This window comes from Alosa sapidissima, chromosome 14 (assembly GCF_018492685.1).
Source record: "Alosa sapidissima isolate fAloSap1 chromosome 14, fAloSap1.pri, whole genome shotgun sequence".
In the NCBI taxonomy this organism is placed as follows: Eukaryota; Metazoa; Chordata; class Actinopteri; order Clupeiformes; family Clupeidae; genus Alosa; species Alosa sapidissima.
In genome coordinates, this window is record NC_055970.1 from 16,314,252 (window position 1) to 16,339,039 (window position 24,788).

Genomic DNA, 24,788 nt, shown 5'->3' on the forward strand with positions numbered 1-24,788 from the left:
TCCACATGTTCGTGTCGGTTTTTGGGGTAGTTTCCTTTGCTCTGCTGGGCGTGTGAGAGAAGTCAGAGGACGCTCCTGAAAGCGCCTCCTTATCATTCCTCATTTTTGAATGTCGCTGCCGTAATTTCCAGTGGCCTTGCTGCCGTTTTGACATTTCCTCCACCCACAGATGACTCAACAAAGAGAAGCATTATTTTATCTGCTTTTGATGATTGAAATATTCAGGAATTTTCGGAATAGCTCACTGGTCACATGCTTTGCTGATGACTGTACACTGCAGGATACCTCGCGCAGAGGAAATGGGATGTGCGTTCTGTTTTATGTGTGTGTGAGTGCGGGTGGATGCGTGCATGTCATTGTGTATATCAAAACATACTTTGCACGTCTTGAGTGTTGCAGTTAGCTCAGCCAGTGGACTATTTTCAGGTGATATATTTCTCCTGTTGACTTATAGCCCTGATAATTAGGGGCTGTGTGACTGAATACTGTATGGAAGCCTCTCATAAGAATGATGCTTGTGAGATCAATAAAAATAAGGTTTGCTCAGGGCTTTCACAGAGAAGGATGAGAAACGGCAGAAATCTGCTGATGCAAACCCACACGTGTGGAGGTCTCTCCCTTAATCGCGTTAAGAGGATGAACCGTGGGGGTGGGGAGGGTACTTTGTTCCCCACATAAACTGTACATTAACTTTCATTTTTATTGGACTACAAAACCCAAACTAATGTCATTATGGGCGTCCCCAGTGTTGCATATAGATTACATAATATGAGCTCCTTAAAAGTGATCTCTAAGGTCATGTCAAGGGGAGAATCACATTTCATAGAGCCAGAACATAAATCTTCCTGTATGCCATACTTGTCTATTGGAAACAGGGTTTAACTTTGATTTATGGCCATACATCGTGTGTAGTGCAAGATATAATTGTGTAAATTGCTGTTCTCAGGTGATGTGCAGTATTTTATGATTGTCGTCCATAAAAGAGCACAGGTAAGGCACCCAAGAGAGGTGAAATGCGCTCATGTATGTTGGCTGAGAAATAGGGTAAATATCACTAACCAAAACACATTGTGGAGTATAAATATACTTTGCAATCACACATGCTTTGTGTGGACACCCCTATGTATTTCTACATGTCAGATATGGTCGTGTAAAATCAGCACTTGCCTATGCCTAACAGTCCTTCCATTCTGTAGAAAGCCAATGCATATATGGGGGATTAACAAGCACAGATTAATTCTCTACATTCCAATCTTCTACTCCGTTAAGGGCTCACATTTGCATTTCCACATTAATGCAATACCATTTTCAATTCTATGTTGAGCGGACATTTTCTTAATTACATTTTGTTGATTGTGTAATTACATGATTACGCTTGTGTTTTAATAATTACATTGGTTTTAATTCAGAAATAAATGGCTTTGCGCTGATTTGCACAGGGCCTGTGTGGGGCACAATATCTGCTCATTTCATCCATTGCCATACATTTATCACGTGGATATCAAATAACAAACATTGCACAGGAGAGTTCATTACAGGCATGTTTACAGTCCGAAAGGAATGTTTTACTTTTTTCTCTAGTTTTCCAAAGCTCCTTTGCCTCATTCAGTCTGTAAGTACTGTAATGTAAGGACTGTAAATATCCTAGTATACATTATGTGACCAGAGGTAATCTCTCCCTTTTTACATTGTGTTCAGACGTCACGGTCAACAGGCCTTGATGTTGCACTAGTCCCCTCCTCTGCTCGAGGACACGGTGGTGTTGAGGTAGCTTGGGATTCAGACTTAATTGAAATTCTTGGAATTCCTCAAAGGCTTCAATGCAGAGTGGGAGTCAAATGGAATCTGCTAATCCAGCCCTTCAAAATAATACCATCTTCTCTGTGAGGGCAAAAGGAAAAGCCCATTGTGCCTCTGTACTGAACAAATGTCACATATTTCTGTACCATGGCTGGATGCGTATAGGTGATGATTGTGTGTGTGTGTGTTTGAGCTATTTGACATTTTGTAAGGTAGCATTTGCACAAGCAACACCAGTGGCAAAACACATCCAGTGTATTTGGCCAGGGACTTCCAGGTCACTTTGCCTATGTTGAGCATGACGTGGTCTTGCCACAGTGCATAGACACTTCTAACAGAGGTCAACGTTATGCAGACAATCCCATTCTAGGACCGTAAATGACTGAAAGGTGGGTGTGAGGTCAGTTTTCTCCAGCTGTGAAAACAGTGGACAACATGGACATCATTCTCAATCGTATTTGTTCAGCTCATGGCTCCACTATAGGACGGATGGAGCTGGTACCTGGTGGGTCTATGTGGTGGGAAGTAAAACCTGAAAAAGTTATATCCAATCCAAGTTCCTAAAAGACCAGCGTTGTATTTTAGGAACACATCAGAGTTAGACCATTACCAATGAACATGGACAATTACCAATGAACATGACAATGATGTATAATATGATAAGATTATAGGCTATAAGTCTTGATGCCTCAAATCTGTGACTCAGCCTAGCTAGGCTATTTTTCCACGAAATGACAAAATATAGCTCTGGTCCATCAGTAAATGCATTCTATCATGTCAATCGATTAAAAATCACATCAGATTAAACAGACCATACATTAAGGACATTTCATGCCGTTGCGCATTTTTGGGAACATTTTTGTGGGGCGGTATATTGACGATGGACTGACATGTATTATGTATATTAATTGAAGTTTAGAACGGCCCCTAGCGTCAGCCATTTGTGTTGAACGAACTGATTCACCCTATCTTTCCCAATCTTGCAGCACAGTGCTTGGTAGCGTTTTCCAGGAGGGCGATCGGTCTGAGACAGCAGCCACTTCTAAACAGGCGGCTATTGTATTTCTGTCATATTGGACGGATTGTGTTGGTTTCGTTTCTGAAGCGGCTAAAGTGGCGTATTTTTCTTGCGCTACAGTATTTCAAGTGAGGGCCTGTCACTGAGAAGTGGGTGTCTGCTCACTGGCGTTGAGACAGCGGCGAGTGCAGCAGTGTGTGTCCCCGATGGCTGGGTGGAAGGACGGCTCGGTGCAGGAGAAGTATCGGCTGGTTGTGGTTGGAGGTGGTGGTGTCGGGAAATCTGCACTTACTATCCAATTCATTCAGGTCAGTAAATACTTAATGTTTTTACCAGCAAATACGAAATGGTCGGGAATTTAGAGGGGGGTGGCTCTTACGGAGAATGGGGACCCCGAACGGAAAAGGGGGTTTCAGATAAGACCCTGGCTGAGGCCTTCGTCTACATGAATTTGTAACTAAACTGATACTTTAGTGCAAAAACACTACTCGTATCGTAGCCTACAGTTTATATTCGATGCGCGTTATTTAGGTTGGTAACGTCGTAGCCTGTACGTGATTACCACGGTGAATTCGAGCCTAAAAAATACTTCATTTTCATCTGAAAAGTTTAAAAAGGCAACCCGCTCTACCCATTCAAGTCCATTAGGTGTAAGCTATGTGCGTAGTTTGTAGGCTATCACATACCTTAATACCAGTTTGTCTAGACTGCGAAATGCAAAGTAGCCTATCTCTCCTAATATTTCATTCTCCGGCCATCGCGCAAAATAATTCAAAACAGAGGCCAAAAGACACTTGATTTCAAAATTATGTGCGTTCTTTTGCGTTTGCAGTACAGTGACCGACGGCTCCCGTGAACAATAATTTTCAAAACCACTATAACTTAATGGATTGAAGGCTGGCGAACTTAGTTCTGCGAGTATGCAAGCAGCATATTGTGTGATTGTGCTTGTAGTCTCTTTAGTAGACAGTCTGGGGCGATAGGCTACGTTATGTAAACGACTTCTAACTTGTAAGAAGAAATCACATTTACCCAGTATCTGCTGTCAGCAAAGGCATAGTTGTAGCAAAGTGCACGGCTACAATGACACATTTCAAGTTTCCTTTCCTGTTAACCAATGCCGCAACTGAACTACAATGCAGACTGAAAGCAGCCTCCACTTATTTAATGGACTATATAGTTCGCAAAGACCAGTGGGGCAAACTGTCGCTAGCTGCGCTTCTGAAATAATGAACCGTGCCAAATTAGGCTTCGGTGTAGGCTACTTGTGGAATGACAGAAAACATTATATAGACTACCAACGCAACGCACATTGATAATGTGCCTCAAAATATGATATTCATGATCAACCTCATCTTGCCATAAAGGGGGCAGCTGTGCGTAGACACAGCTGTTGTTATAACAACCATACCCCAATCCCTGTCGCCATGTACTGCCTGGTATATGACATTCCAACACTCAGCAGGCTAATTAGTTAAATGCCTCTCGAACACTAGGTCTACTATACTAGCCTACTTGGACGCCCATAGGCTACTTAATTTCTCCTCGAAGCAATATTGAGGTTTTGCTCTTGTTAGGCTACCTTTTCTTTAGGGTTACATCAGGCTACATATTCCTAGTAATTTCGAATTTTGAGACTGTCCTTAGTAAGAGGCCCTGTGTCCTTTGTGTCACCCTGAAGAATAGGTCTAATTTTCACAAGTTCCGCCTTGCCCAACTATCCATGGAGGAGCACGTGTGCGGGGGCTTTGTCGGGGGGCCCTTGCAGTCTTTGTAATAGGGTTTGTTGAAAGCTCATTAAATTTATACCGTGCGTATTGGCCGATCGGATTACAGGTCGACAGTCGGCTCCAACAGCCATTCATGAGAACGGTTGACTGGACATACCAGATCAATACATGTGATATAGAAAAGTAACTTAAACACTACGCCTGTTTACGAGTTTCATGTCCTGTGCTAGAACACACATACACGAAAATCAAAGCTATATGAACCAATTTAGGCTTTATTTTGTCTGTATTTCTCGTTAATTTGACCAGGTCATGGCGCACCCAATTTCAATGCTGTTAACAAGTAGGCTACTAGCCTACCTGTTGCACAGAGGATGGATATGTCAGGTCTTTTTGTTGTTGGGCAGATTTCGTCAGCGACATACTATTCTTTATGCTACATTATTTTTGAAATATTAGTTATATTTTAGAGTGTAGCTGTGAGGTGTTTAATAGGCTGCATTTTATGTGGAAATTCCAAAATATGTATAGCCTACCTTTTTTTTTCTTTGTTCCCTTAGTCATTTTTTCTTTTCACTAAATAAAGCAGCTTGCCTTAGATGGCATTTCTAACAATATTTTCACATGCATTATGTGAAAGATACATATGGATAACCATGTAATGTGCAGAGAGGCTTGAAGAGGGTAAATTTATTCTTTGATATTAAAAAATTAATCATGCAACTAGTCTCTCATCACAATAACGTGGCATCTAGTAAATGCCAAGGTGAAGTTGGAACTATTGAATTTAGTTAAGGAGTTATTTTGAGACTAGATTGACTGGCCCAGATTGCAAGTAGTGATGAGTTGTGGGAGGGCATCACAGTTACAATAAGAAACCCAGAATGTAGTCTCCTTTTTAAAGCAGGACTGAAGAATAACCTAAAGAGAGCCCCCTTCAGAGTTTCATCAATGTCTAACCGCAGCTGGCAAAACTAATGGCTGTTTAATAATCAACATCTGCTGAGATCACTGTGTTGCCAGTCATGCATTGGCTCATGATCTTTCAAATAGTGCTGGATGCCATCACCTCGCCAGCAGTTCCACATTATCTGTGGAACACCTGCAGTTGCACACTTCTGCTCTGCTGTGTCCTGTTTTTATCCGTTTGGTTTGAACTTGACCACTTGCCAGTTCGAGCTGTTTTGTCGAAGCTAACAAATCTGTGTTAAAGTTCATCATTTATTTATACCCTAGGAATAACAGCCGTGTCTCTGAAACGGTGACACGATGGAAAGTGCTTTTGTTCTGCGGTGTTTCTAGAAATCTCCGTCCAATAGCACCCCCCCCCCCCCCCCCCCCCCTCACACACACACACACACACACACACACACACACACACACCCCACCTGCCTCCAGCTGGGTACTGAGTAGAGGTTTCCCATTGGAGGGGGGAGGGGGGGGGGGGACACATTACATCTGATTCATGTTGGGTTAATGACCACGAAGAGGTCGGAATTCCGCTCTGGAAAAGGAAGTCACTCCACTCCTGTTCATTCTCCAGAGCCCTGCGGGGATGTGTATGGGAAAATATGAGCTGCAGGGTGAGTGTGTGGGACCAGGAGGAGTCCGGCTAATCGCTGGTGTGTATGTATGTGTGTGTGTGTGTGTGTGTGCATGTGCACACAAAGCAGCCATACAACCAACTCCACATAAAGAGCTGGGCCCGTGTTTGGTGCACAGCGGAATTAAATCCAAAAAATATATCTGGAAAATTTGATGTGACACAGGAGTCTTTTCCACCAATGAGATGTGTTTGTGTTGGGGCGCTGTCCGAGCTTGTTTAGCACAGCTCTAATTGTTATGGTCTGCCCTACTGTCTAGTGATACAGGGCAGAAGCTGGGGGTTGACACAGGGCTATGGGTATGACCTCATTAGACACACAGATGTGCTGGGTCACTGTTGAGAGTCATCGACTTCAGCGGGGGACTGGCCAGTGCCAAAGGAGTGAGTCACATCAGCATAGCTGGGAAGTGACATAACATTGATTCAGCAGTCAAAGAATACCATTTATCATTTGATGCAATCTTGTAAGCCCCACACTGGAGAGCATGACTCACAACTGTGGGGCAGACCTTGATCATGTTTTTTATTTTATTTTAAATGTCATGTCTGAAAAGATGACCGGCAGACTGACAGAGCAGTTGCATCAAACCTTTCGAAATGAGGAGCGTTCCTTCTGTGTGTGTTTGTGTGTTTGTGTGTGTGTGTGTGTGTGTGTGTGTGTGTAAGAGAGAAGTTATGAGGAGTTTATGCCGAGCGGAGGAGTTTCCTCTGATTCCATCAGTGTGTCAGAATTTAAAGGGATCGGCTGTGCTTATGACTGACCACACCACACCCCGCGTGGTGGGTCTGACACACTGACCTGTGTGCTGGGTGGGAGCGGGTGCCATTGGTCCTGGGCCTTGATGACCTTTGAGTGCGTCAGCTCCAGAGTGTGGTGGAGCTGCCCACAGCAGGGGTATGATCACACGCTGGCTAATATTAGCACTCATCCCTAGTCCCTCTGCCTGCTACAGACCCCCCCCCCCCCCCTTCCCACGTCACTCCCAGCGCCTCCTATCCATGCTGAGTTCATACACTGAGAACCTATAGAAAACCCTTTCAGCCACTTTAGCCTCCCAAATCATAAAGTATTGGGCACTCTCGGGTGACATAAGTACTTCTGCACTCCCCCACTTGCACCTCCTCCACCAACCATCCCTCTCTCTCTCTCTCTCCTTCCCTCCCTCCCTCTCTCTCTGGTGCATGGTTTTGATTACGGAGATGTGAGGTCATATAGGAAGAATGCAGCGCTGAGCAGTATAATTGAATGAATACAAATTAAGCGTGAGGGCTGTTCCTCCTGCATGTGGAAGCAAGGTGCCGTAATCACAACACGTTAGTGTGTGTGTGTGTGTGTGTGTGTGTGTGTGATGAACCATGAACCTGTTGTGTTCATGTATTTGCTTTGTGAGCCCTTGGCTGGTGTGTGTGTGTGTGTATGTGTGTGTGTGTGAGAGAGAGAGAGAGAGAGAATGGAGCGTATCAGCAGTGTGGAGCTGAAACACCAGCCCAGCCTGCATAGCCATGCCACTTTAAAGCTGCTATATTTGGGCTGAGATGGTGACTGCCTTCCTTATTGGGCGTGATGATGCTTACACACACACACACACACACACTATCCCACCCTACCCCTTTTGATATGGAAGGCAAGCAGCAGGTTTTATTTCTGTTCAGGTTTGTCCGACAGTTGCCCCCTAGTTGGGTCGGTGACTCAAGACATTCATTTTTAAACATGATGCAGAAAGGCCTTCACCTCTGCTGTGTGTACGTTGTTGATAACAGCTGACTCCCAGAGCCAAGGTTTCCTTTGTAGTAACATTAGTGTGTGTGTGTGTGTGTGTGTGTCAGTGCGTGTGTGTGTGTGTGTGTGTCAGTGTGTGTGTCACTGTGTGTGTCAGTGTGTGTGTCAGTGTGTGTGTGTGCGTGTGTGTGTGTGTGTTTTGTCTCTGAGGCGGTAGATCGGGGTCACCTGTTGATTTCTCATGGAGCTGCTGGCCCTCTGACAGGTGGTTCCTGTGCCTGGGTCAGGTCAGCCTCCGCTGGCCAAGGCACTCGGAGCTCGGCTGTCGTAGCTGTGTTTCCACTATTCCACTACTATGAAAAACAAACCTCTGAACCACTCTGTCTGGTGTTCAAATAAAGAGATCTCAGTTTTTGGACGGAAGCTTGCCGTTTCCTCTGTCTAAACAGCATGACAACACATGATGGAGCCTGGGTCTGAACAGAAAAGAACTGCTCTTCTGTTTCAGTGGAAACAGCCTCGGAGAAAAAGGGTGTTTTTGTGTTGCTTGCTGAAATGTTGTAATGTATCCATTGTGATGGTGCTGAAGCTCGGTTTGTCATGGTTAGCCTTTCTCTGTGTATTCTCTTAATGGGTGCTTACATGCTAAAAGCCTTCCAGGAAGCTTCCAGGATGAGTCTCTGATTGGCTGTGTCCCAGCATAGCTCCCTGCGCTGCATTGATTGAAGCGCTGAGAGACCCTGTGAGAAGCCAAGGCTGCTCGCTGCTCGCGGCGGCCACAGTGGAAGTGTATGTGTAAAACCTACCCAGAGGCGTGGCGAGGAGGAAGTGTATTAAAGCTCGTCTGCTCGCCATGCCTCTTCGCCCGCCATGTAATTTCCTCTCCTGTGTAGCGCGGCTGGGGAGGGGCCCCTCCCCGATGATGAGAGGGTAGAGACTCCTGCTACCGTGCCACCAAGGCAGCTTGAGGAATGCCACTCTGCCTCCATGGACATGCCATCAGCCCACCCTCAGCCATGGTGGGGGTCTCTACTGCGTTAGGCTGACGAACCCCCCCCCCCCCCCCACACACACCCTTTCATAGCCTGCTGTGAGGGAAAACATGCCTACAGAGCTCTCTCATGGGTCTTAGTGGTGGTAGGGTGGGGTGAGGGAGATAGAGGTTCATCTAGGCCTGGGACTTAACCATATAATACTCCCTTAAGAGCCAACAGTGAGGGAGCATTTAAAGTGTTTATGTCCCATCTGCCCATAATTGGGGTGGGGACAGCCGATGGGCAGCCTGTAGTTATGCGCAGGCAGGGCACAGCGTCAACTCTTCCTGGGGCCCCTCGAATGTCTCGTCTGGTCCCGTTGTGTGTGTGTGTGTGTCTCATCTGGTCTCGCCCCGCGGAGAAGCCTTCGCCTCCCTCACAGAGCGAGCTCACGCTGGGCGGCTCATTTGTAGGCGATGGCTTGCCCGTCCCCCGGAGAGTGTGCCGAATCAAAGGGAAACGGGAAGACATTGTGTGCCCCCCCATTCAATTAGGCCTGAATGATTGTGCCTGTGCCACGCTGATCTAATTTCATTCCACTTAACGGGGGCTGTGGCCTCGCCCGTGCCAGGAGGGACGCGCCTTCGGAAGCGCCACTGCTGTTTGTCCTGTTTGTCGCTGTAATGCAAACAGTCGGTTTGTGTGCCCAAGACTGACAGCTGCACGCCCCTCCTCCCCCCCTCCTCGCCTCAGTCAGAGCCGTTTACGAGCTCTGAAACGGCGCAGCACAGGAGTGGTGAAGGGTGTAGCAGCGTCTTGTTTTGGCATGGCTGGCTCGCCAATTGAGAGAGTCGAAAACATCGCCGCCGCTGTCTGTTTCACCTATACGCGAGCGCTGCCCACACACACATCAGACACAACACATACACACACACACACACACATACACACACACACACACACACACACACACACGCCTCGGCTCACACCAAAGGCCCCATACACTGCTCAGCCTGACACTAGCTTTAGTGGTGCGGCTTCTCAGGGGCCTCACCTTGTCTTGAGGTATCCTGTTTACACAAGTCGGCTGCAGGAAGAGCCTGCAGCAGCAGACAGCAGACAGCAGACAGGGCCTGTAGCACTCACAGCCCTTTATACTCACTGCTCCACGTGTGTGTGTGTGTGTGTGTGTGTGTGTGTGTGTGTGTGTGTGTGTGTGTGTGTGTGTGTGTGTGTGTGTGTGTGTGTGTGTGTGTGTGTGCTTGTGTGTGTGTTTTGTGTGTGTGTGTGTGTGTTTGTATGAGAGAATAAAAAAGGACTTATTTTCCTTTGATTTCATTTGCTGTTTTGCACAAGCAGTGAAAACATGAAAGAAATTTCCATCACGTCAACCCGCTGCATGTTTGCACTGGAGAGCTCTGATTGGAGGGGAGGGAGGAAGAGGAGGCGGAGGAAGAGAAGGAGGAGGAGGATGTTGTGCATTTGAAGATCTTTTTTGTGGTTGTTGTTCGTTTACTTCCCAGTCCAAAACACACTTCTAGTTGATCTGAAGATATTGTATCTTATGTGTTCCTGACCCACTGTCTTTCCTGCTTTCACTCTCTCTCTCTCTCTCCCTCTCTCTCCCTCTCTCTCCCTTGCCATCGGTGTCTCTTTCTTTCTCTCTCCATATCGCTCTCTCTCCCTCGTTCTCTCTCTCTCTCTTTTTCTTTTTCTCTCTATTGCTCTCTTGCTCTCTCCCTTACTCTCTCTCTCTCCATCTCTCTCTCTCTCTCTCTCTCTCTCTCTCTCTCTCTCTCTCTCTCCTTCTATCTCTGTGTTGCTCTCCCGAGGAGAGTGCGTGGAGTTCACATGTTCCTTTGCAGATAATCACTTCCGAGCATGAATGGGGACAGATTATTATGGGGTTGCTGGCCTAGGGCTATGTCCCGTTGACTGGTGTCTTTGGAAGGAGAAACATATGCTATGCGTCTTCAGACCCACACACCAGACATCTGTTTCCAGATCAGATGCTCACACACATCGATCGATTGGCTTTGTTCCCTGGGCACGATCTGGTGTTCGATATCCACCGCGGTCGTGAGGAAGACAATTGTGCGTTTAGATCATGTCGTCCTCTGGTTTAATTTCCTTCCTCCTCTTTGACTTGGAAAACGAGTTCCTACAAATAAATCCTTGAATGTGTTACAGATTGCGCAAAGACCAAATGTTCTGTGTCACATGACGTGACCTGTTGTCATTGCGTGACGAATCTTACACTTTGAAATAGACACTCATACACAAAAACATACATGTGATGTAATCAAGTGGCTCTCTCACCTTTCGCACAGTTTTTCTTGCTCTCTCTCTCTATCTTTCTCTCTTACACACACTTACACACGTCACTCACACACACCATCTATCTCCCTGTGTGCCTCTCGGCTCCCTGTGTGGCACCATGGGAGAGCTCCATGTTTCCACCCCGGCCAGTCGGGGTCAGATGACTGTCCACTGAGGCATGTGTGGGGGGGTGGGGTGGGGTGGGGTGGGGGGGTCAGCAGGGCTGGACCGTGTGCCTGTGCCCTGTAGAGGTGCCGCTGTAGTGGGTCAGTGACTCAGGGGCCAAATGGCACCACAGCCAGCAAGAAGACACCATGAATCAGACCTCCCACCTCTCCCACAAACCCACTGCCCTGCTACCCACTACACACATACATACAAACACACACTCAAATGCCACACTTACACACACACACACACACACACACACACACACACACTACCCTGTCCACCCACTACACACACACACACACACACACACACACACACACAAGCACACACACTGCCCTGTTCACCCACTACACACACACACACACACACACACACACACACACACACACACACACACACACACACACTCAAAGACCACACTCAAACACACACACACATACATGCTCAAGCACACGCAGCAACACGCACATGCTCAAACATAAACACACACAGGCACACACACTCATATACATGTAGGCAGTCTCCAAATCAGATGCTCCCAAATCAGATGCTCCCTGCTCATAGTGGACCCAGGCTGGATGTTGTGTGGGATCCAGAGGGGTGGGGAGAGAGCAGTAAGGCAGAGGTCACTGCAAGGCAGTGGCCGATAGAGACTGCAGTCTGGTCTACACCATCTCCCTTATCCACTCTAAGCAGCCATGCCGCAGAAGAATCCAGTTGGATTTCAGCGGTACGAGAAGCATTGAATACATTTGCCATGGCCAGGGGAGTCCTTTTTACGATTCACAATTGCTTTTAAGGAGTTCTCATCTGTGATCGTGGTTTTGACCAAGCCATTTCCAGGCAAATCTTTTTAATATTGTGTTTCATGTAGGCAGGTGATTGCAAAAAATAAAAAACGCCGCCTTGTGTGGACGGCAGTAAACGCTTCAGACCCCGCGTCCCTTGTAGAATAGAAAGAGCTGTATTACCCACAATGCACTATCGGCTTGTTTGTACATGAGCATGGGATGGCTGCGTCTGAGACGACAGGAACCCAGGGAGATCAGCTATGGTGTAGCTCCAACAACAAATAGGCTGCTGCAGCCGCTCACCACCGGCTCACAGAGCAAATATGGTCCCAGCGTTTTGTTTTGTTTTCCTTTCATTATCTCCACAACCTTCCTCTGTCCTCTCACGCAGGCGAGGTCACAGGAGATTAAAACCAGGACGTTTGTTCAGAGATTTGTTTTAATCTACCAACTCACCAACAGCCATTATTTTTTTTTATGGAGTGGCACTGATAACATATTTTATGAGTTGTCATTTTTAGATCCATGGCAAAATATAGATCTGTGCACTTGCACATCATTAATAGCAGACTATATGTTTTATCCTGTTTTCTGTAATATTTTCCAATCACTTGCCTCTTATTTCTGCTTGATATTTGCTAAAGAAATGTCTTGTCAACATGGCACGGCGTAATTTGAATAATACCATACATTAGTGTGCATTACAGGTCTGATGTATTGCTTTAGCCAGTGAAATCATATAGCGTAATGGAGGCAGTGGAATCGATCTGTCAAAGCTATGTGTAGTTAGCCGCCACTGGACCATGCCAGCCCAATGCCAAGGGTTTCCTTGGTCCCTCTCTCCATGTCTCCCTCTCTCTCTCTTTCTCTCTTTTTCCTTTAGCGACTGATGCTGAGGATTTGCTGTTGACACTAGGCTGTCAGATACCAGTCATATCCTGATAAGAAGATTAAGATGAGACTGGTGTGTTTATGGTAACTTTTATCGTTGGTGGCTGCCAGTGTGTTTTTTTTCCGTTGTTTAATGTTTCCCTCCGCTAGAAAGCTGTGTGTGTGTGTGTGTGTGTGTGTGTGTTGACACCTCATGCTCCTGTGTGCAGGGTGTGTTTGCGCTCCACGGTCAAGCTCTGCGACTAACGGTGAGTTATTTCACATACTGTCCCACATTCCCTCTTGAGTTCCTCTCCACCCTGGTCCCAATCCAAACCACATTATTTGTATCCTGTCGCGTCGCGTCAGGCACCAGATTGTTGACATCGAATCCTCGGCTGCTCATGATATTAGTCACCGTCGGGGCAAGCCAGAGGTGCCTCATTCTCGCCCTCAGAGCTGAAACTCACACAGTTATCTGCTGCTCTGAACTAAACAATTCTGAATTGCTCTTTATTCACTTGGAGGCTATGTTTTAAAAAAAAAAAAACAGTCCAAAAAGGAGCAGAGAAATAGACAGAGAGAGAGATAGAGAGGTGGAGAGGAAGAAGCCTGCTGTGATGTCTGCATACTAATCCTGCAGTCCTCTCGCATCACACCTCAGTCAAGCCGAGAAATTCCCCAGTGGGTGGATGAAGCCCGGCTGAGAACACATTTCTGCTCCACTAATAGATTCTTTCCCTACTCTTCCTCGGCCATTTGTCATCCTCCCGTCTCTCTGGTGACATGGGGGGAGACGTTCCATAGGAATTATTGAGAGCGGATGGCCTATTTTTAGTCAAAGCGCACAGCTTGTGTGCAGTGTGCAACCTAAAGATTTTTCCTCCGCTCGTGGCATGTGGGGGAGATTTCGCCGGGTTGAATCGGAGTTCATATCTGTGCATTCAAAGGGATCTGTAGCTGTGTGTGGTGTGTGGTGTGTGTGTGTGTGTGGAGTGTGAAGAATGGGTCGCATCTTCTCCAGCTACGCCCACACGCTGTCTCAGCACAGCTGGCCTGAGATTGAGGGGAGGTGGAGGACTGAGAGAGAGAGATGGAGGGAGAGGAGAGCTCCAGAGAATGCTCTAGTTTCCGCTTAAGAAACCTTGTTTCTATTCCCCACCCAACAACACGCACACACACACACACACACACACTCACACACACACGCACGCACTCAGTTGAACTCCGCACAGTGGGAGCCATTCTGGTCCACCACCCGCTTCTGTCTTTGAGATGTCCCAAACAGAGCAGCCAAACTTTACTTTGGCTGTGGTGTGTGTGTGTGTGTGTGTGTGTGTGTGTGTGTGTGTGTGTGTGTGTGTGTGTGTGAGTTTGTGTTTGTTTGTGTGTGTGTGTGTGCACGCTCGTTTGTGTGTGTGTGTTTGTGTGTGTGTGTGTGTGCGCCCGCGTTTGTGTGTGTGTGTGTGTGTGTGTGTGTGTGTGTGTGTGTGTGTGTGTGTGTGTGTGTGTGTGCGCGCCGCAACTGGGCTGTGTCCTGTCCTCTTGTTGCCGTGACTGTCAGTCTGGCTGAGTGGTGGGGGTGGTGGCAGGGCTGGTGAAGCCTGAAGATTTTTAGGGAGAGGGCAGGTGGGGGGGTGTGTGTGTGTGTGTGTGTGTGTGTGTGTGTGTGTGGTGGGGTGTCCTCGCTTGGCAGGGTGACTGTGCAGTGAGTGTGTCACCCCTCGTCTGTTGTCCCACTCGGCTGTCTCCCAGTTGTCGCGGGGGAGTGGTTGTGTGTGAGTGTGTATGTGAGAGTGTGTGTGTGTCTGTGTCTGTGTGTGTGTGTGTGTGTGTGTGTATGGGGGGGGTAGCAGGTTGTGGCGTGGCAGCTGAGCTGATGGCAGGCTCATTAAGGTCCCGCACCTGTTGGGAGGCTGGGAGTGGGCAGCCGTCACCCAAACAGGTGAGCGAGGGCACAGGGAGGAGGAGAGGAAGGGGGTGAGTGGTCTTCCTCCAGCTGCCACTTTGTGTGTCTCTAAGAGCATGTGGAACGGTAGCCAGCTAGTATCATAGCTACGCAGTGTGTGCATAAGTAAAAAAAACTCCCTCTCGACGCTCTGAGAGACGTGCTAGTTAGAGATACTAGCTCCCTTGCTAGCATGCTCGCCTGAGCCCCATTTTGAGGTGCTGCAAGTTGCGGGTTCGAATCCGGGCCAGGTGCAGGTTACACATGCAATCCCGCAATCCAATCCAATCCCGCAATCCCCCAGTGCCACTCATGCAATCCCGCAATCCCACTCATGCAATCCCGCAATCCCCCAGTCCCACTCATGCAATCCCCCAGTCCCACTCATGCAATCCCGCAATCCCACTTATGCAATCCCACAATCCATATCAATCCCGCAATCTCCCAGTTCCTCTCATGCAATCCCGCAATCCCACTCATGCAATCCCACAATCCATCTCATGCAATCCCACTCATGGAGCCCCACTCTCCTACTGCAGCACTGGCTGCTGGGTAACGCAGGGACAGTGTTTTCTAGCAGCTAGCATTGATCAACCTCTCTGCTAGTTTGTGTGATAAATGTCTGCTCGGTCCAAACCAAATATTGTGTCTTTCTTCTCCTTGTGCCAAACCTTGTACCAGATTCCATTTACAGCGGTCAGGCCTGATAGAATGAAAAGACCTTTTGAAAGAGAAGTGACCCTGGAGGGGATCTGACTCTGGCTAACTGTTTTTCCATCAGCCCACGAGTGATGGACGCTCACTGGGGGGACCACAGCGTGGTGCGGCTCTGCTTGATCCATAACTGCCTCACAAGGGTAAAACAAGGCGCGGGATTCGGAAAGTCCAACCTACATAACTCAGGCGTGGGTGAGCAGGGGCCGGTGAGGACAGCCCGCCAGCGCGGCTCTGGAGAGCGCACGTCCATTAAGCCTTATTTATGAGCCGCTGCCCTGCTGCACTAACAGGGGCTCCGCTGTCTGCGTCGTGTGACTGTTGGCCTAAAACGGTAATGGGTGCAGGCTTTCTGTCAGAGCGCCAGCCAAAAAACCTCACTCGTCTCGACTCTGCTCGGGATGCATTACTCGCCTCGCTCTGCCTGCCCACCGTCTGGAACAACAGCCGCCCCTCCAGTAACGTTAAACGCTCATTTTTTCGAAAGAGATGTAAGGCTCTAAAAATACTCCACGTCAAAGTCTTGGACATTTTTTGTGTGCAGAGCAGAGCAGAGCGCAGCACAGCGGTAAGCAGTGGAGCTTGTGATGCTAAATAGCCGCGGTTTGCAGATGGAGATGGAGATGGCTAATCGCTCAAATCACTCCAGCCACCGGCTGCACGGACCACACTCACTTCCTGGTCCCCATTCTCTTGCTTGTTGATCTTCTTTGACATCATGGCTGAGTGGGTGCATGTTCCAGGCATTTAATGAATGCACTGTGTCAACACGCGGGCCGCTCCAACTTCCTCTGCAGGCCACAGTGTACTTCCTGCATGGTGGAGGTGTCCCAGTCATATCAGATTTGTGTTTACGAGGGCCTTATCCAGCTCCATTTACCTGTTTTATGTTTGTAGTAAATCTGCAGGCGTGCCAAGCACCAGCACTTTTTACTTCCTCTGCTCTCGCTACTCTGGCACTCGGGAGCAGGTCTGTTCCAAACACAACGGTCACTCACACATGACACAGTGGGAAGCAAACAGCTAATATCTGTGTGTGTGTGTGTGTGTGTGTGTGTGTGTGTGTGTGTGTGCTTGTGTGTGTGTGTGCTTGTGTGTGTGTGTGTGTGTGTGTATCTGTCTCTCTGTCTGGGGTCCCTATGTCTGCCTGGCAAGTGTGATGATGTGGGCACTTGTTTTTCTTGTGTTTGCGTTGTAGACAGATAAGGTCGCATCAGTCAGATTTCATTCCCAAAGATAAGGGATGTTATTGAGCTTGACGCGCAAACTGAAAGCGAATACAGCCCTCTGCCTTGTTTTTTTTATCGCCGTCTTTTTTTTGCATAGCCCAGCAGAATTTGTGGTTTGTCACAATGGGGGCTTAGTACTATCAACAGCACCACAATGGCCGGGTTTACCGTCAACCCTGTCATGTGACCGACCAGGATGGCGGCTTGTGTACACCCAGTATAAATAACTTAGTGACTCTCTGAACATCTGAAATGGTGCGCTAGGTTCATGCGGGCCGCAAAAGCAAAGCGCTCCTTTGAATCAGGAGAGCCTGAAGGCTGAAGCCTGCTGGCCAGTGGTGGGCTGCACATAAGAGGGGAGCGGCAGGGGAGCTGGACGCTTCAGGTGCCCACGGTCCCTGAGGGAGTTTAAAAGGACAGAAAGGTGAAAGTCCAGTCCTGCCACGGCTGATCTTTAGCACCTGATTGATGCTGTAATGCCTCAGTGGAGATGTGTGTGTGTGTGTGTGTGTGTCCGTGTCCTCTGCAGACCCTTTGCTCTCAGCAGGACTCCAGGCTCATGGTATCGGGCACCACAAAGCTGTTCTGTTCCCTTATATACTGTCCAGTCCTTAGCGGCTTCATTATGACATGACAGGAGGAACCAAAATGACCTCGCATAGCGGCTTATTCTCTTTCTCATTTGTGAGATTTCGCTGAATGGATGATGCTGGATATGTCCTGTGGTTCACTACTAACATTTTCACAATGGAAGGTTCTGGGAGAGCGCCATTGAAAACCAGTCAGCAGATCAACTTAATACATTTGATCTTGGACACACACCATATCTGCTGTTAAGCACTAACATTCTTACATACAGTATGCACATTGACACTAGTGGTCATCTGTCCGTTCTCTGTGCTGGTGTCTCAGGTGGTCCTGTGGGCCAGTGTTGGCTTGGGTGGAAACGGAGAGGTTAGGTCATCGGAGGATTGCTGGTTCGCGCCTGTCTAAGCGTCCTTGAGCAAGACACTGAACCCCAAGCCTCCGTTGTTGGTGTATGAATGGGTGAATGAGAGGCATTACTCTGTAAAGGGCTTTGAGTGCTTGTGGTTGTGTTTGAGAGTAGAAATGTGCTATAGAAATGCTGTCCATTTACCATTTTACCCTGCTGGCCAGTCCAGCTGCCCTGCGTCCTGTCCGGGGGGATGGACGGACTCAAATGCCCTCATTTGTCTGAGCTAGGAACCACTTTGATGGAAATACTTTGTGTGTGTGTGTGTGTGCACGCGCTCGTGTGTGTGTGAGTGTGTGCGTGTGTGTGCGTGTGCGTGTGCGTATGTGTATGTGTGTGCATGTGTGTGCGCGCATGTGCGTGTGTGTGCGTGTGCGTGCGTACGTGCGTGCGTGCGTGCGTGCGTGCGTGCGTGCGTGTGTGTGTGTGTGTGTGTGTGTGTGTGTATGTATGTCTCTGCGCGCGCTCGTGTGTGTGTGTGCATGTGTGTGCGCATGCGTGCGCGTGTGTGTACATGTGTGTGCACGTGAGTGTTTGTGCGTGTGTGTGTGTGTGTGCGTGTGTGTGCGTGTGTGTGTGTGTGTGTGTGCGCGTTTGTGTGTCTGTGTGTGCGTTGCCTGAGTGTCTCAGTCCTGGCGCAGAGCCATGCTATTGATCTGCTGCTGAGGAGAATGCAGTGCAGGGGCCACCGAGGCTCAGGGGCGGCTCATTTCATCTACTCACATCTCAGACCCCCACCCTCCCTCCTTCTGTCCTTAGATGGCTACTGATGACACTGCTGCTAAAATTGCCCCAGCAGCGTCCACTCTGCCCCCCCACCCCACTCCATAAGCCTCCCCTGCCCTGCCCTGCCGCGCAGCGAAGCGGCGGTCATATAGGTTTAGTCAGATTTTTTTATTTTTTTATTTTTTCGCATGTCCAAATTTCTGTCAAGGATTCCCGGGACACTGAACTTGGGTACACGAAACTTGGTGGGCATGTAACCCCACATGGATAGCATAGAACCATCGTTTTTCGTTTTGATCTGTAGCCCCCCCGCTGGACTGGACCCCCCGAAAGGAGGGTAGGGCAGACACAGTTTTCTGTGAATATCTCGAGAACCGTAGGGTTTAGGAGGACCATTTTTTTTTGTATATTGATCTCAAGGGGCCATGTCCACCCATTCCATAACCACTCATTTCATGTATAGCGCCACCTAGTTAAACACAAAAAAGTAAAAATGAGGTGTTGTAATCGCAGGTATCTGTGACCTAACATAGTCAAAACTGCACGAAATTGGAAGTGTAGGATCATTATGACACCCTCTGAATGCACACCAAGTTTCGTGGAATTCCGTTAATGGGGGGCCACACAATAAATTAATTTATGTTACTATACACCAACTGGCCTGTAGGTGGCCGGAGACAGTTTTCTGTGAATATCTTGAGAACCGTAGGGCCTAGGAGGTCCACCTTTTTTTTGTATGTTGGTCTTAAGGGGGCATGTCAACCCATCCCATTACCACTTATTTCATGTATAGCGCCACCTACTTAAAAATTAAAAAGCAAAAAATTAGGTGTTTTCATCACAATATCTCTGGCTGACATGGTCAAAACTGCGCAAAATTGAAAGTGTAGGATCATTATGACACCTTCCGAATGCATGCCAAGTTTTGTGAACTTTCGTTCATGGGGGGCCTTACAATAAAATGATTTATGTGTACATTTAATGACCGTACACCAACAAGGATTCCTGGGACACTGAAAGACCGGGGTACACGAAACTTGGTGGGCATGTAACCCCACATGGATAGCATGGAACCATCGTTTTTCGTTTTGATCTGTAGCCCCCCCGCTGGACTGGACCCCCGAAAGGAGGGTAGGGCAGACACAGTTTTCTGTGAATATCTTGAGAACCGTAGGGCCTAGGATGACCAATTTTTTCTGTATGTTTGCTGCCAGGGGTCATGTTAACCCATTCCATGTGCACACATGTGCATAAACAGATACACACGCACACACATACATTCACAGTAATCATACGTATGACACATACTCACACAGTAGACATATGTACGCATGCATGCACATGCACAAACACACATATGCAGACAAACACACAAGCACACACACACACACACACACACACACACACATAAACATAAACGTGTGCACGCACACATGCACACAATTCAAGAATTTCTCAGAATTATGAACAGGCAAGATGGGGGTGGGGTTGTATAAAATTAATTTTACATGTGAAATCTATGAACTAATCATGTTTTGGTACTTGTTGTCTAGCAGATACCAGTGAGAATTGAGTGTGGATAATGCAATTTAGTGAGACAGTTAGAATCATATAGGCCTTTCAGCGTGATTTATTTTTGTGGAAAAAATGTGCTGGACTGGGCGGCGGTCATATTTTGTACCGCTCTGCGGTACATCTAGTTATTGAATAATTGACCTTTTGGGCTTGCATGAGCTCATGGGAAGAATGGGTGTTTCCCCAGGAAACGGAGGTCTTTTGTTGTTGGATTGAAGTGTACGGCTCACGGTGGATGTTGGGGGGGGTGTTGAAGTGGGTGTGGCCATCGCGTGGAGAGGCTCGCTGCAAGTCAAGTGTGTGTGTGTGTGTGTGTGTGTGTGTGTGTGTGTGTGTTGGAGTTAACTCTTCAGCCATGGCTTTGGACCTAAGTGCAGCGGGCTGAGGGAAACCCTTTCGCCCCAGCGCTGTGTGTTTGTGTGTGTGTGCAATGTGCATGCGTGTGTGTGTATATATCGATGTGTGTGTGTTTGTGGATGTGTTTATGTTTGTATGTGTGTGTGTGGATGTGTGGGTGAATGTGTGTTTGTGTGTGTTTGTATGTGTGTGTGTGTGTGTGTGTGTGTGTGTGTGTGTCACTCACTCTAGTGCTGTGTGTGTGTGTGTGTGTGTGCAGCAGAAGTTACCTCAGTTGAACTGAACGGGGAGAAACAGGATATGAGGCGGGGCTAACTCGCGACACGCCACCATCGGCTCACTTTACTGGCTTCCCTCAGGGCAAGTGTCACGCAGGCGGAGAACATGACCAATGCCGTTTGCTCTCGCTCGTCGTCATGGTGACGTGAATCATAGCCACTGCAGACAGACCGTCTCCATGTTCACGAGGAAGGCAGACATCATTTTTTAATTCATCCTCAGGAACATTTTTTACAAGCCGGTGCTGCTGATGCTGACATTGTTGAGTATCTTTGATATTGAATTAATTTTAACTCCTCAAATACTGTGACAGCTGACAATTATGGATTGATATCAGTGACTAGCCTGGAGGGGTACAATAGTTTTCTCATGGCAATTTTAGTAGTGTGACTGCACTTGTTTCTAGGCAACAGAGGTGAAGCAGACTTGATGGCCAATTCCTCTGTAGGCTCTTAAGCTGTGAGCTGTGGCTTTGAGTGATGGTTCAGTAGCAGAGTGCCACATTAAGGATGTCCACTTGAGTCTCAATAGATCAGTGTGTATCCATCTAGAAATCCTTTTACATTGTCCTGTGTCTTAGCACAGCACATCAGAGCGAGCTGGTGTTATGTTGTGTTGGGCTGTTCGCTGCTGGTGCTTGTACTGCTCTGCTGGATTACAGGGAGCACGTAGCCCCGATCTGTGGCAGTAGTGCCTCTTTGGCTCATTTCAAAACCAACACCTTCCATTTTCCCAGCGGCACGGTCTTTCCTTAGCCATACACACACACTCAATGTGAAGTGTGTAGACCCCTGTGTGTGTGACGATGTTCATCGAATTCTGCTGTGTGTTAGTGTGTACAGTGAAATCTAGTGTATGTGAACGTGTAAAGTGAAATGTAGTGTATGTGAGTGTGTTCAGTGAAATCTAGTGTGTGTGAGCATGTTCAGTGAAGTCTAGTGTGTGTGACCATGTTCAGTGAGCCGGGTGTGAATGCAGGGTCTTCACAGATTTTTACAGCTTGCACTAATGACCTCCGCCAACAGTTGGCCCCTAACGGACTAGGTACAACAATATGATTGCAATGTTTTCTCTGCACATAAAAGGGAAAAATGTGAGGAGGTCATGATGTAGAAGGAAAATGAATGGGAGACACTGTTGGTTGTATTTTGTTTCCTTTGAGAAGCATTCAGAGCCAAACTTTGTGATGTTTACTAACCCTCCACCTCATCAGCTGACCCTCCACAGGCTAAACAGTTGCTTACGTTGGCATGAGTTCACTGATGCTCTGTCCACTGCTGATGCCTTGGCAGCATCAGCGGGGATGTCTTATGGCTCTCTTAAGGCTGTGGAGGAGTACGGTCACAAATACGCGGTTAGAATGTTCGCGAACCGACAGTTCCGCATTATGATACGACAATTCCCCTCAGAGATTTTCCTCATAGACTGTATAAAGAACACTGAAACTGAGAAGAGGCCAGGGGCTGTGAGTTATGGATGCAGCGGGGGGGAGGCCCCAACAGGTCGGGCTGGCCCGTGTCCAGTTAACGGGGTGTGACCTGGCCCGCTTTAGATGGCCTCGCTTTAATTAAAGCAGCAAACATGCTGGAGTGGGCAACCTGACAGCGCTAACGTTGCGCCATACACCTGTCATCTAAAACGGCCATCTGAGGGCACACCATCCACAACTACTTACACACGCACAAGCACATGCACACACACACACACACACACACACACACACACACACACACACACACACACACACATGCACACACAGTGGAAGAGGAAGTGGAGGTGAAAGGAGGTTATAGCAGATCAGGTGTGGTGCTGTGTGGAGGCGGTGGAGATGGTGGAGGAGGAGGAGGTGGTTATGAAGTTGATCAGCTGTGGAGGAAGAGGTGGAGATAAAGGAGGAGGTGGTTATAAAGTTGATCAGCTGTGGAGGAAGAGGTGGAGATAAAGGAGGAGGTGGTTATAAAGTTGATCAGCTGTGGAGGTGGAGGTGGAGATAAAGGAGGAGGTGGTTATAAAGTTGATCAGCTGTGGAGGTGGAGGAAAAGGTGGAGGAGGCGGTGGAGGTTGAGGAGGTTGTAAAGTTGCTGTTGCTGGCAGAATTTTCCTTGAGATAATAGAATTTTTCTTCCCCTTTATTAATGTGCATTTTCTCCATACAACCCCGCCCCCCCCCCCCCCCCCCGTCAAGGCCTGCTAATCCCACAGGGCTGACGGGGGCTCTGTGCTGCATGGCAATTATTCTCAGAAAGTGTTGACGTGTGTATTTCTGACCTGTGCCGAGAGGTAATTAACGTTCGCTTTGATCCTGCTCATTTAATAATTAAGGTTGTTTCAGAGAAAGGTTTGTTGTGTGTGTGTGTGTGTGTGTACACAAACAGTTCCTCGAGTCTCAGTCTCGGTTGCAGAGACAGAAAGAGACAAAGAGTGAGGGAGAGAGAGTAAGAAAGAGATTCCAGTGTTGTTGACAGGCTGTGTGTGTGTGTGTTTGTGTGTGTGTGTGTGGCGAGGAAGTGGTGGGGCGTCTGAGTGTGGAGTTCATCGCCCGCCCACACACTTCCCCGACTCGCCTTTTTGTCAGGGACCTTTTTGCTACTTTTTTTTTTGTTTTTCATCATGCTGTGTGAGACAGCCAGCCAGCTATTGTTGCAGCACACACACACACACACACAAATGCAAACTCTGATTCATATACACACATTAGATTAGATTAGATTAGATTAGATTAGATTAGATTAGATTCAACTTTATTGTCATTGTGCAAGTACAAGTACAGAGACAACGAAATGCGTTTAACCAGAAGTGCAAAAAAGCAGTGTAGTGTGATATACACGGTATAGACAGGTGGTGCAGTATAAGACATATAGTGCAGTGTAGACAGTAGTATACAGTTAAGAAAGTGGTATAGTTTACAGTAATATAAATTAAATATAAATGTAAATATGTGCATTTTATTAGGGCAATTCCACACAAAACTGTCACATCCATAACGCCAACACAATGCCATGGTATTTAGCTGGCGTTATGGACGTGACAGTTTTGCGTGGAATTGCCCATTAGCAATAGATCTGGATATGCACTGCATTGCGTATGAACAATGTATGAACAACATGTTCAGTGTAGTAGCAGTAACATTATAAGAGTTGTACAAATTATATAGATACTGTATGCAGTGTATTAACAGTAATATTATGAAAAGCAGAATAAATATGGATATTCAGTATGAACCGTATAGACATACATGTACAGTATGTACAGATATGTGCAGTGTAGTAGTTACAGAAACATAGGAGAAGTAAAAATAAGTGTATGTGCAGTAAGAACAGTATAAAGATCAGTAGAATATGGCTATGTATAAGTGTAATTACAATATGTACATTTTATAAATGTAAATAGAATACGGAAGGGATAGGGTAGTGCAATTGTCTGGGGGGAGGGGGCTGTTGAAGGGCAGAACATCCGCCTACTTGTTGTCGCTGTATGGTTGCCATGGTGCTGGACATCTCAACAGGCATACACACATACACACATACACACAAACTCTTATACACACGTGCATGCACACACATTCTACTCACACACATGCAGGCTCCCTGCATTGTTCTACCTCCCACAGAGGAGTTCCCTTGTGCTCAGCGCTCCTGGGCCGTGCCACCATGCCCTGCCTTGCCCCCCAGACCCCCGCCCCCCCCCACCCTCCCTCATACACACACACACACATGTATGCCCTGCCCTGCTCCGCACTCCTAGCCTGGCACAATACAACAGAACAGACCAGAAATGAAGAGAAGTGATGCAAACAGAGGCGAGGAGAGAGGAGGAGAGGGGGGGAGAGGAGGGGAGAGGAGAGGAGGAGAGGGGAGGAGGGGAGAGGAGAGGAGAGGAGAGGAGTAGAGTAGAGTAGAGTAGAGTAGAGTAGAGGAGAGGAGAGGAGAGGAGAGGAGAGGAGAGGAGGAGAGGGGAGGAGAGTAGA

The 24,788-nt window shown here is 47.6% G+C and overlaps 1 protein-coding gene across 1 annotated transcript in view; it reads left to right on the forward strand.

Moving 5' to 3' along the window:
* The first annotated feature begins 2,759 nt into the window (after window positions 1–2,759).
* Window positions 2,760–24,788, forward strand: part of rras2 (RAS related 2) — a 37,613-nt gene continuing 15,584 nt past the window's right edge. The window contains exon 1 of the mRNA XM_042061868.1: window positions 2,760–3,126. Within this exon, the coding sequence (XP_041917802.1) occupies window positions 3,025–3,126 (102 nt within the window). The 5' untranslated portion in view covers window positions 2,760–3,024. The remainder of the gene's footprint in view (window positions 3,127–24,788) is intronic.